The 10,928-nt window shown below is 41.4% G+C and overlaps 2 protein-coding genes and 1 non-coding gene across 3 annotated transcripts; 2 read left to right on the top strand and 1 right to left on the bottom strand.

Moving 5' to 3' along the window:
• Nucleotides 1-82: 82 nt before the first annotated feature.
• On the bottom strand, nucleotides 83-1,061 carry COX7B (cytochrome c oxidase subunit 7B). Its single transcript, XM_015860453.2, has 3 exons — nucleotides 982-1,061; nucleotides 648-775; nucleotides 83-284 (listed from the first exon to the last, which is right to left on the bottom strand). Exons 1-3 carry the CDS (start codon nucleotides 1,016-1,018, stop codon nucleotides 210-212), a joined length of 240 nt encoding a protein of 79 aa, XP_015715939.1. The 5' UTR covers nucleotides 1,019-1,061; the 3' UTR covers nucleotides 83-209.
• Nucleotides 1,062-1,318: 257 nt separating this feature from the next.
• On the top strand, nucleotides 1,319-1,433 carry TRNAL-CAA (transfer RNA leucine (anticodon CAA)). The gene is made up of 2 exons: nucleotides 1,319-1,356; nucleotides 1,388-1,433. It is a non-coding gene; the product is annotated as a tRNA-Leu (tRNA).
• Nucleotides 1,434-2,029: 596 nt separating this feature from the next.
• On the top strand, nucleotides 2,030-10,368 carry MAGT1 (magnesium transporter 1). Its single transcript, XM_015860452.2, has 10 exons — nucleotides 2,030-2,132; nucleotides 2,344-2,513; nucleotides 2,781-2,898; nucleotides 3,517-3,657; nucleotides 4,216-4,356; nucleotides 4,621-4,710; nucleotides 5,729-5,792; nucleotides 6,993-7,067; nucleotides 7,659-7,749; nucleotides 8,740-10,368. Exons 1-10 carry the CDS (start codon nucleotides 2,052-2,054, stop codon nucleotides 8,753-8,755), a joined length of 987 nt encoding a protein of 328 aa, XP_015715938.2. The 5' UTR covers nucleotides 2,030-2,051; the 3' UTR covers nucleotides 8,756-10,368.
• Nucleotides 10,369-10,928: the final 560 nt, after the last annotated feature.

Below are 10,928 nucleotides of genomic sequence, written 5' to 3'. Positions count from 1 at the left end.
CCCGGCCTGAGGGTGGAACACTGGCACATAAACTATGGCGTATGAAAGACACCACAAAAAGGAAACATCAAAAAGCCAGACAGGTTTTTAAGCATCTTTATTAGACCGGGAATGCCACAAATGGTACCCAGGGAACAGCACGTTAATACATATATGTGGTTCTTTTCCTCTTGTGGAAGCTCAGAACAGTTCTTTACAAGCAAAGGTTGTTACTCCCTCCATTCCTTAGGAGTGATTCTGCCGACCGGCGACAAGCCCCACTCCATCCCGGATTGTGTGAGCACCTGTGGGGATGAACATCAACAGCATTAACTCTGACAGCACAGCAGCAGTTCTGAGAGCTGCGTATTCCTACTGCTTTCAGTTTAGATTTCATGTACTAGAACATGTCATCGGATTTGTCTTTCAATAAGGAAGTAGAAATTATGTTGGACATGACTTAAATAGCTCAGTTTCTATGTCACAGAATCACCTGTGCAATGTGGTGTACGGAGCCTGCTTTGGCAGGGGGTTGGACTCGATGATCTCTAGAGGTCCCTTCCAACCCCTACAATTCTGTGATCCTGAATAGCTTGGGCAGCCCAAGGAAACAGCTGACAAGTTAACAGCCACATCACAGCAAAGAGGTAACACAAAGGAAGACTTACATAGCCCCAGACAGAAGCAAAAACTGCCGCTCCGCCCAGCAGCACCAGGTTTCCGTACTTGTCATGGAAGTTGGGCTCGTGTTTGCGGTGATGGCTTTGTCTCACTGCAGTACGATGAACACCACGAGCTAAGGGACGTTAAAGAGAATTAGAAATACAGAAGTCAGCTCGAATATGAATTCAAGTTACTCACAACCCGCATCTTCCACTGCCAGAATAGCAACCATCAGCATTAAAAAACCTCATTAACCGTGCAGAGAGCCCTGAGGAAACGGGCTGCCCCAACAACCCGAGACACCCAGCGCAGCTTCAACCCACAGAGCTCCTTCCTTACCCGTGAGGTTCAGAGCAGCCCTGGCCACGGGGAACATGGTGTGGGACACAGCGCGGTACCCTTGGACGGCACTGAAAAACAAAATGGCCGCACGGGAAGTCGCCGATACATCGCGCCGTCGGGTGGAGCACTCTGGGTAATGGAGTTCCGCCGGGGCGCCACGGAGCGGAGACGGGAAAGCGCCGTGTTCGCTCCGAGGGAGCTCGAGCGGGGAGAGCTGCGTAGCTGGGGGCACACAGCGGCTGTTCCTCTGCTCTGCAGGCTCCGGAGTGTCCGGAAAACAAACCCGCGATGACGCAGGCAATAAGAGCCTCCCCGCGGCCGTGTCGTACGCAGTGTCAGGATGGCCGAGTGGTCTAAGGCGCCAGACTCAAGGCGTACTGCGCCTTCCCATGGCGGTTGGGTATTCTGGTCTCCGAATGGAGGCGTGGGTTCGAATCCCACTTCTGACACCACTTTTTTTTTTTTTTCTCCTCTTTTCTTTCTAACCGCGCTAATCCCGACCCACAGAATCCGAACAGATGAAGGGCTTTTACAATAAAAACAAATCGCGGTGAGCTCCGCAGCGCAACAACGCTCTATTTCACTTATGTTCCCAGAGCGAAGCGCGAGCACTTGATACCCCTCAGCCCGTTACTACCGACTGAACGTTGTACACATTTATTTCTCCTACACCCTTCAAGTTCTCGGCACAGCGATAGACACGCGTTTATAACGGCGGGGAAGCGCACGGCTCTGAGCAGCCACGGAGTCCCGTGCATTTTTGTTCCATACTTTGTGGTTCCGGAGGGGATCCCGGCACGAAGCTCGACCCACAGCGAGGAGCCGGGAAGCCCGAGCACCTCGCAGCTCATAACGCTTGTAATAGCAGCAGCACACGAGCACTCGGTGTAAAAACATTGCATCCTATTAACATTGCATCGTATTATCCCTGCAATATTGGGAGGGGGTGTTACTCCGCCTACCCCCATGTTGGTAGAGCCGCCCCAATAGGAAGCGCCTGGGTGACGTGCTAACCCTGTGTGTGTCGGTGTCATCCAATGGGTGCGAGGCGGCGGCAGGGAGCAGTGATGGCGGCCATGCCGGTGCTGGTGTTGGCGCTGCTGTTGGCCTGTGGTGGGCCGCCAGCTGCGGGGCAGAAGAGGAAGGAGGTGAGGGGGGTCGGCATGGCCCCAATGGGGTGTGTGGGGCCGGGGGAGCTGGGAGCCGGGTTGGTGCGGTGGAGTGATAGGGCCCATTGTGTAGCCTCTGTTCTTGTAGAATATAGCACAGTGTGCAGGCTTTCAAGTCTGTGCTGTGAGAGATTAGAGGGATAAAGCACCCATAGGAGAACTAACGCTATTTATCTGGCTGTCTTTTCAGATGGTGTTGTCAGAAAAAGTGAGCCAGCTGATGGAGTGGACGAGCAAAAGATCCGTGATACGAATGAACGGCGACAAGTTCCGCCGCCTCGTGAAAGCACCGCCCAGAAACTACTCGGTGGTTGTGATGTTCACTGCCCTGCAGCCTCACAGACAGTGTGTTGTGTGCAAGTACGGCCTTAATTCATCAACTGCAGCTTGAAAGTCCTCGTGTGATTTGTAGGAGGTTGAATTTAAAACACTAACTCTTCCATGTCATAAAAGTACATGATGCTAAAGTAGGCCTGATGTTACATTTGGTGAAAATAAATGTGTTTATTTTATGTGGAGAGGAGGCTCCTTTCAGTGGGATGGAGATGCTCCAGCTCTTGCAGTTGCTGTTTAATCTGTGTTGGGGCTGATACATGACGCACAGCATCTCGCTTTGTGTGTTTACAGGCAAGCTGATGAAGAATATCAGATCCTGGCAAACTCCTGGCGATATTCCAGCGCGTTTACCAATAAGATCTTTTTTGCTATGGTGGATTTTGATGAAGGCTCGGATGTGTTTCAGATGGTAACGTTCTCTTTCTGTTCTGTTTTTAACTTGTGTTTTGGATGATGAGGGTAAAGATGTGTGTAAAACATACCACAACAATTAAAGATTTGTAGAGTTACTGAGCTCAGAAGTTAAAAGCTGCCACTCAGATTCCGGGAAGGAATAAATAGAACAACAGAGGGCAATGGTATTTAGCAGTAGCATTAATAGTTCTGAGAAATATATAATTGGCACAAAGGATATGCTGGCTTATCTGACTGTTGCTTTGGGGCCTGTCTCCTTTTAGATGGGTTCTCCTACAGTTTAGGAAGAAGCAAGGCAGAAAACACTGAAGTCCTTAGGATTGGTTACAAAAGGAGTGGTAGATTAGGCGTTAAAGACTGATTGACTCCTTAAGTATAGAGTGGTATTAATTACTGACTTAGAAAAGGTAAGAACTTGGTCTGTTTTTATGCAGTGCAGCAATGTAAGCTGCTGTACGTGGTATATATTGCTAAAGTAATTGTGAAACTTATTTATTGAGTACTTAAGCTTTCTAATTGATTTGGTGACTGTCGCACCATGCAGATGAACTGGAGGCATGTGTTGCTAAGTAGACCTTTGATGTTGTGTTTTCTGTGGATTTTCTAAATACAGCTAAACATGAATTCTGCTCCAACCTTCATTAATTTTCCTGCTAAAGGGAAGCCCAAACGAGGTGACACGTATGAGCTCCAGGTGCGCGGCTTTGCAGCAGAGCAGCTTGCCCGCTGGGTGGCTGACAGAACTGATGTCAATGTAAGTGTGCATAGAGAGGGGCTTTATCCCTCACCACCTCTGCAGCATTCCCTGTTATGTAATTCTGGCTGTGATATTTGTTAATTGTGTTTTGTTGATAAGTTTACTCTCAGATGGTCTAAATAGTTATGCTTACATAATCTTCTATCCCTTTTAATATGTCAAGCAAGGCTGGGTGGGGCTTTGAGCAGCCTGGTACAGTGGAAGGTGTCTCTTCTGAGAGACTGTTTGGGCACATAACTATATCTTTAAGGTTCCTTACTTAGTGTTCTAGTATGTTGTCTATAGCTATGCCTGATAAGATGGTCAAAATCACCTTTCTTCCTTCTCTTGTGTTTCTGAGGAAAGCAATTATTTCAATTAGTAGGTAAAGTAGTAGTGTGTAGAAGAGGAAGAAACTTTCTTTTTCAGGTCAGTGCTGTCTTATAGGAACTTGTGGGAGGTTGTTTTTTTTGGAGTTGATATTTTTCTATTCTAGTATATGCTGTTTTTTAGGTACAAAGATGTTACATTTAATCTTGCTAAGAGGAAAATAATGCAGTTATCTTCTGTGTGTAGATTCGTGTGATAAGGCCACCGAACTATGCTGGGCCACTGATGTTAGGACTGCTGCTGGCCGTCATTGGAGGCCTTGTGTATTTGCGTGGAAGCAATCTGGATTTTCTGTATAACAAAACAGGCTGGGCATTTGCTGCCTTGGTGAGTAATGATGATTCTTGTCTACCTGGTTGATGTGAGTTTTATTGCAGTGAAAAAAAAATTAAAGCTTTTGTTTAAACCTGCTAGAGGACAACGAGGTGTATTTTGCTGCTCTTTTCTGTAGCCTGATAATATTTCATCTTTCTATGCTAATAAGAGGCTTAGATTAAGGTGGTGTTCCAACCTGGCACTTATTGGTATTAAATGTAAAGACATGGAGTAGAAAAGAGTTTCTGAAGGAGCATTTTATTCTTTCCTATTCAGTGTTTTGTATTAGCAATGACATCAGGTCAGATGTGGAACCATATTAGAGGGCCACCCTATGCTCATAAGAACCCCCATACAGGACAAGTGGTAAGTCTCTTTTTTCTGTTTATATTTCTGCGTTTCTATTCTATAGAATAGCATCAGTACTAAAAGAGGGATTGCTAAAAGAAGTGCATCGCTTTCTGTTCACAAAACAAGCTTTTTGGGAGCTAGAATAACTAATTCTTAATTAAACTAGAAGTAGTAAAATTAGTTTTGCTATCTAGCAACATGCTCAGCTTCATGTTTGAAACAGCTCTAAGTCTTTTCCATGCAGCAAAGCATTAGATAGCCATCTTATGGTGGTGCTCTGCGGTAAACAGGACTTAGTGGGTTGAAAAGTGTTGCCTTGTTTTAATACCAAGAGAGTTCAGGGTCTTTTTGTGTGGGGAAACTTTGATTATTCTAGTAATTAAAGAAAGCTAAGAAGGTACTAAATTAATACTCTAGGGCAAGCAGTTTGGTAACCCTGTATGCTATCATCTTTGCTAATTTGGGATAGAGATTTCCCCCATGCTGCTGTAAGTATTTGTTGTTTTTCCTAGTTTTCTTTTTTTCCACTCCCCTAAAGAGTGAAGGGATGTATGTATGTAGTTAAGAAGCAGAATATTTTGGAGGAAGAGTTCAGTTTATTTTCATGTTTGCTTTTCAGCATTTAGTTACCTGTAATACTTCATCCTTTTCTCTCGTGTACATATTGTATCCCTAGTGATGAAGAGATATTACAGTTCTAAGTAGCTAACAGAAAAATAGAGGTGTCTGTGTTGGGTCTTACGTACTAAATAGTGCTGTTGTTGAACACTATTTAATGAAGGTTGTAGCAGCACTTGCATTGTGATATTGATTATATTATTGAACAGTACTTAGGGCTGATTGCACATGATAGTACAGGAAGTATTTCCTATGCCCAATTCATGTTCAATAGATGAAATTGTTCATGCTAGAACTTCTTTTGTCTTGTGAAGTAATCATTGCAAAATGCAGTTCCAAGCTCTATAGGTGCTGTTAATTATTTCAAAGCTGACTCCAGTCTTCCTAAAACTCAGTTGCTCTTTGTCTCTTACAGAGCTATATCCATGGAAGCAGCCAAGCCCAGTTTGTTGCAGAAACACACATTGTTCTTCTGTTCAGTATCCTTACTGAGACGCATGTTGTTCGTGACAGTCCTGTTAGCTTATGCTGCTGCCTCTTTTATAAGTGTTTTGTCATGGCTCCTGTCTGTCTGCTAATACTGGTGAGAAGCTTGTAGAGACTGGTGACAACTACAGCTTTCTAATGACAGTGATCTTTGAGTAGAAGAATGTTCTTTTATTTCTTGGCTTGCCTTTAACCTTAGCTCTTGTTCATGCTAACAAGTCAGGATTGTTTCATGCTGATATTAAGCCATCAAGAAAGGTAAGCAGAATCTTGCTGGTTTGAGGTGGCTTTTTCTCATTTGTATAAATATGTCTTTAGACTGTGCATTGTCGTTGTGTATGTGTTTATCCTTCATGTGTGACTTAAGTCTTCTCTCAGTCAAGCTCTTCTTGTCTTGTCATTGTACCTGCTTGTGCCTTATTTTTACTAGGGAATAAGTCTTATTTAATGCTATATTTCCCCTGCCGCTTTGCTGTCCCAAATTGTCTGTGTTTTTATGGTACACAGATGTACTTAAAAGCACACACAGGCACATGAATGAGTTTCTCTTAAACTGTGTGATTCAAAACTACTTTATAATGTACCTGTCCTCTTCAATACTGTATAGTGCTAACAAGTTTCTTGTTGCAGTGGTGAGGTTTGTAGTTACTGAGTGGCTTCATCTATTTTTTCCCTTTTCTCTTAATCTTCCCAAAATCCCAGTTTCAGCAAGAGATACGTTTGTGGTTTTTTTCCTTTGTTTTTTTGTAATTCTGTGACATAAAGTAAAAAATACTTAAATACCCTGTTAAGGGTTAAAAAAAGCTTTCAACTCTGTGTATTCCATATCAAAGACTTATTTAATACTAAAAAATTCAATTCAGTAAGGGACTTACAGTCTTTTTCTTGCTACTGTTGGACTTCTGATACATTCATTTGAATGTAACATAATTATTTCTTGATGCCTGTTTGCATTAATGCTGTATGTGACATCATGGAGCAGATTTGCCATTTTGCTAAAGACATTTAAAGCAGCAGGAGTTAGCCAGGTTCCTGTCATGTGAAGTTAATTGCTTTCTCTTCAATTTGTTTCTTTTTTACCCTTAGATTTGTTGATTAGACCAGAAAGCCTGTAATTTTTCAAGGTTAGGAAATGAGGAATGTGTGTTTTATGTTAAGTATTTTGTTGATTTAGCCTTAAACAATGTCCACAGATGGTGGCGTTACTTTAGGAATGGTACTCCTCCATGAAGCTGCTACTTCTGACATGGATGTGGGGAAGAGAAAGAGTAAGTACTAATACTTCATCTAGAATCACGTTATATAAAAATTAGGGTATTTAATAGAAATGCTTTCATGCTGGTGGGTTTTTTATTTTTCAAATTGTGAACATTGGTTGATTTTAATTTTTATTATTTCCTATTAGTTTCAGACAAATGTTGGTATTCAGGGTTTCTATGGACTCTTCAACATTCCAGTTGATTGCATAATAGTAGAATAAGTTTCTATTTCACAATTGGTTGTTATTTTCTTCAAGAATTAAAGAAGGGGAAAAAAATGACTCAAACTTTAATGCTATGGTAACTAGAGAATAAGAGTAGAGTATTGCTTGTGGTCTAATATAAAAGTAGGCTGATCTGTTAGAATAAAAACAAGTCAATGTAAGTTTCTTGCTACTAAAACAAAAACAAACAAACAAACAAACAAAAACAACAACAAAACAACCTCCAGGAAATGATCATGAGACAAAATATTCTAGATGACTATAATAGGGGTTTAGTCTGACCAAGCTTGTAAATATTGCAGGATGATTTTGTTAACTGTGGTAGTTTTGGAGAGAGCTGTCACTTAACTATGGTCTTATTCTGCATCTCTTGCAGTCATGTGCATTGCTGGTATTGGCTTGGTGGTGTTCTTTTTCAGTTGGCTACTGTCTGTCTTCAGGTCAAAATACCATGGGTACCCATACAGGTACTGCTTTTCTGCTGCTTCAGTCGTTGTTTTTGTGTGCATCACAGTACAGCTACATCACCAGAGATGGTTATGGAGAAAGTGGAGTGAATACAAATGAAGACCTTGGGAATAATAACAGAAGGCAAATCCTGAATTGCATTGGCAAAAATATGGTACTCTTTATGAGAAGCCATAATGATGGGTTATTATGTCTATTAGCATAGAGAGAGCATCAGTGGGTTCCTAGAATTCTGTAGCACACATGAACACTGTAGGTTTATTTTTTCCAAGATTTCTGTTTATTAAAGATTACCAGCAATCACTCCTTAAACAAATAGTTGATTAGCCTCACAGTGATTAAGAGCAATATTTCTGGCTCCCAATCTATAGTACTGTGCTGCTGACAGATCCCCACTCAGCTTTTTCACATACTGTGAAAATATCTGCCTTACTTACCCTGCTTAAAAGTTTATAGTGTTGGTCATGACCTGAGGTGGTGGGGGTGTTTGTCTTCAGCAGGAGGTGGGAGTTATGGGACAGGGTGCAAAGGGAGCGCCTCACCTGGATTAGATTCAAACAGTGAGGTGGGGGCAGAAGCCTAGTTGCTAAAATCAGAATCGTCCTCATTATCTGTTGGCAGTGTAAGTATTTATTCAGTGATCTCACCTTCTGAGACTGGGATTGTATGGATTTTGCTGTAATAAAGACAGAGGTCTGAAGATAATTTTGAATTCCTGAAATTATTGGCTCTTATCATGACTGAAATTCAAGGGCAGCTGCTGCTCTAACTCACTGTGAAATGTCTTGTGCTTCTTGCCAAACAGTTCTTCATAGTCATGCTATGAGAAGCTAGCCCAGTACTTCACTGCTTCCGAAATTCTGCTTAAAAAGCCTCTTGTACTTTTTGATTCAGGTATTCTGAGAATATGTGAAAGGCTAAATAGGCTGTTGCAGGCTTTTGCTTTTTATAAAATTAATGAATGTTTGCTTTTCTTTTTGTTCTTGCAGTTTCCTAATGAGTTAAAGGATTCCAGAATCCGTAACATCAAGAAGGTGGTGACTATGAAACTGTGTAATAGAACGGAAGAACTAAGGACGCGTGGTTCATGCTACCTCTCTTTACACTGAATGAGATAGTTAAACACTGAACCAAAGACAACATGCAGTGCCTTAAATATAACAAGCAATGTGCGTTGGAGGACAGAGTATTAAGATGCAATCTCTCACAAGCTTTACATCTCCTGATGCAACTTTAAATCTGATGGAAGGCAAAACTTTGCATCTAGAATTACTGTTTCCTTACGCTATCAGATACGGTACTTTGAATTCTGTTGGATAATCTCTTTTGCATGTCTTTTCCCCTCAGATACTTCTTGCTCATCCTCACAGGTGACAGTAGTTTCTCTGTTGTGCCTTTGCATGGTTGAGGAAGCCTCATGTACCTGTCTATCTCTTCCTTCAGTCTGTGTGTGACCCTTGGAGTGTACTGTGGATTCTGTTTCAGGACGTGCATACCCTAAAGGTGTATGTCTAGTTTGTCTAGAAGAGCATTTAACTACAGTATGATTCAAGAGATGCTTCACAGATGAAGGAAAACTTTATACCAGGAAGTAATGGCTCAAATGGTAAAAATTTCAGTCAACATTGTACAGAATGACCTACTAATGACTTTTATACTTGATATTCAGGACTGAAAAAAATCAGAAACTTAGTGTATTTCTTCTTCTTCCTAGTAAATAGGCAAAATTTATGGTAATCTTTGCTGCCCATAATTTGAAGTCCCTATTTGTTGTAGCGCAATTCATTTAACTGTTAAAAACTCTCTTGTCAAATAACGAAACAAATCAGTTGATTTGTAAATATTGGTTCACAGCTGAATTTTAAGCATTATTATCTCAGTGATCAACACTTCCCTTCCAAAAATAACAAACCTGGAAAGCTAATTACAAAGGTAATTATCTGTTGCATAATTACAAGTTTCTAACTGGCCTTAAAGTTATTTCTCAGCATCTGCTGTCAGGATGTTGGTCACAGTGCAAGTTCTCACATTGACTGCTTTCTCTGAATTGTTTTCAGCCTTTTGTCCTTGGGAGGATATGGGAGCGGGCTGAGATATCTAACCCCAGATGTTGTTACTCTAGGAAAGCTTCCTTAGCCTTACAATTACATGGATGTGCTTTTTGCTCTTTTATCTTGTAAAGATTCTTTGTCTTAAGGATTTTTTTAGTTGAAGACCTTGTGCCTCAGCCCACGCTGTTTTGTAATTCAGCATCTGCACTACAAGAAACGTTTGTGGCCTAATTCAGCAGTACTGCCTTTTGTAAGCTATGGTGGCCTTGGCAGTTAATATTCAGAGGAAAATATGAGACTGGCTTCTGCCTGTCTTGAAGGGTTACAGGATGTGGATACTGTAGATTTAAGCTCAAAAAGAGCTTTATCATTCAAAGTAGAATGTTGTTATGCAATTTTGCTACATTAACACATCTCAAGTGCCTTACCTTTTCTAATTCAGTTGTTTGACATTTCAACTGGTTGGTTGTTGTGTTTTTTTTAACCATGCAGATGAGAAGTTGTAGTGGATTGGATAAGTTGTGTGGCTGCATTTTGGACAACTTTCAATAAATTTTTTTTAATCCACGCTCCTGTGTCTCTTGAACTTTCAGGCTGGAAGAAGAAATGACAAATCTGTTTTCTTTCACTACTGCTTCAATGTGTTAATAAGTGTATATAGAAAATAAGCTGAGCATGGCTGAGTAGATGGGATGAACAGTGTATGTGTGTTAATGCAGGAAATCACAACCTGAAGCATCACTGCTGGAGGTCCTCTCACGTAGCCAACTAACAGCACAAGGGCTGCATATTTTCCCCTTGTACCTCAGGACAGCTGTCAAAGACAAGTTTTGGCTTCCTGGAGTCCTTGGCAGATTCAGGTGTTCCTGAAAGTGGAGTCCAGTGAGTGGATAACTACAGTTATGGACTTAGGAACTTATTTTCCTGCCCTGTTGGAATTTTGAGAAGGCTTCCAGTAATATTTGAGATGGGTTGTGCTTCAGTTGTTAACAGTGCAGAAAAGTGATTCACAGTCTCATTCTGAAATAATGTTTTCTTTTCAAGCTTTCAGGTTTCTTTGAATGTTGTGTTTATTGAATTCTGTCCCTCTCAAAAGCATTTAATCTTATGGGACAACATTAAATGAT

The sequence above is a fragment of the Coturnix japonica genome, chromosome 4, assembly GCF_054131305.1.
Source record: "Coturnix japonica strain WE chromosome 4, WE-NBRP24, whole genome shotgun sequence".
Taxonomy (NCBI): domain Eukaryota; kingdom Metazoa; phylum Chordata; class Aves; order Galliformes; family Phasianidae; genus Coturnix; species Coturnix japonica.
The sequence above is the reverse complement of the archived record's forward strand: the minus strand, read 5'-3'. Positions and strand labels throughout refer to the sequence as shown.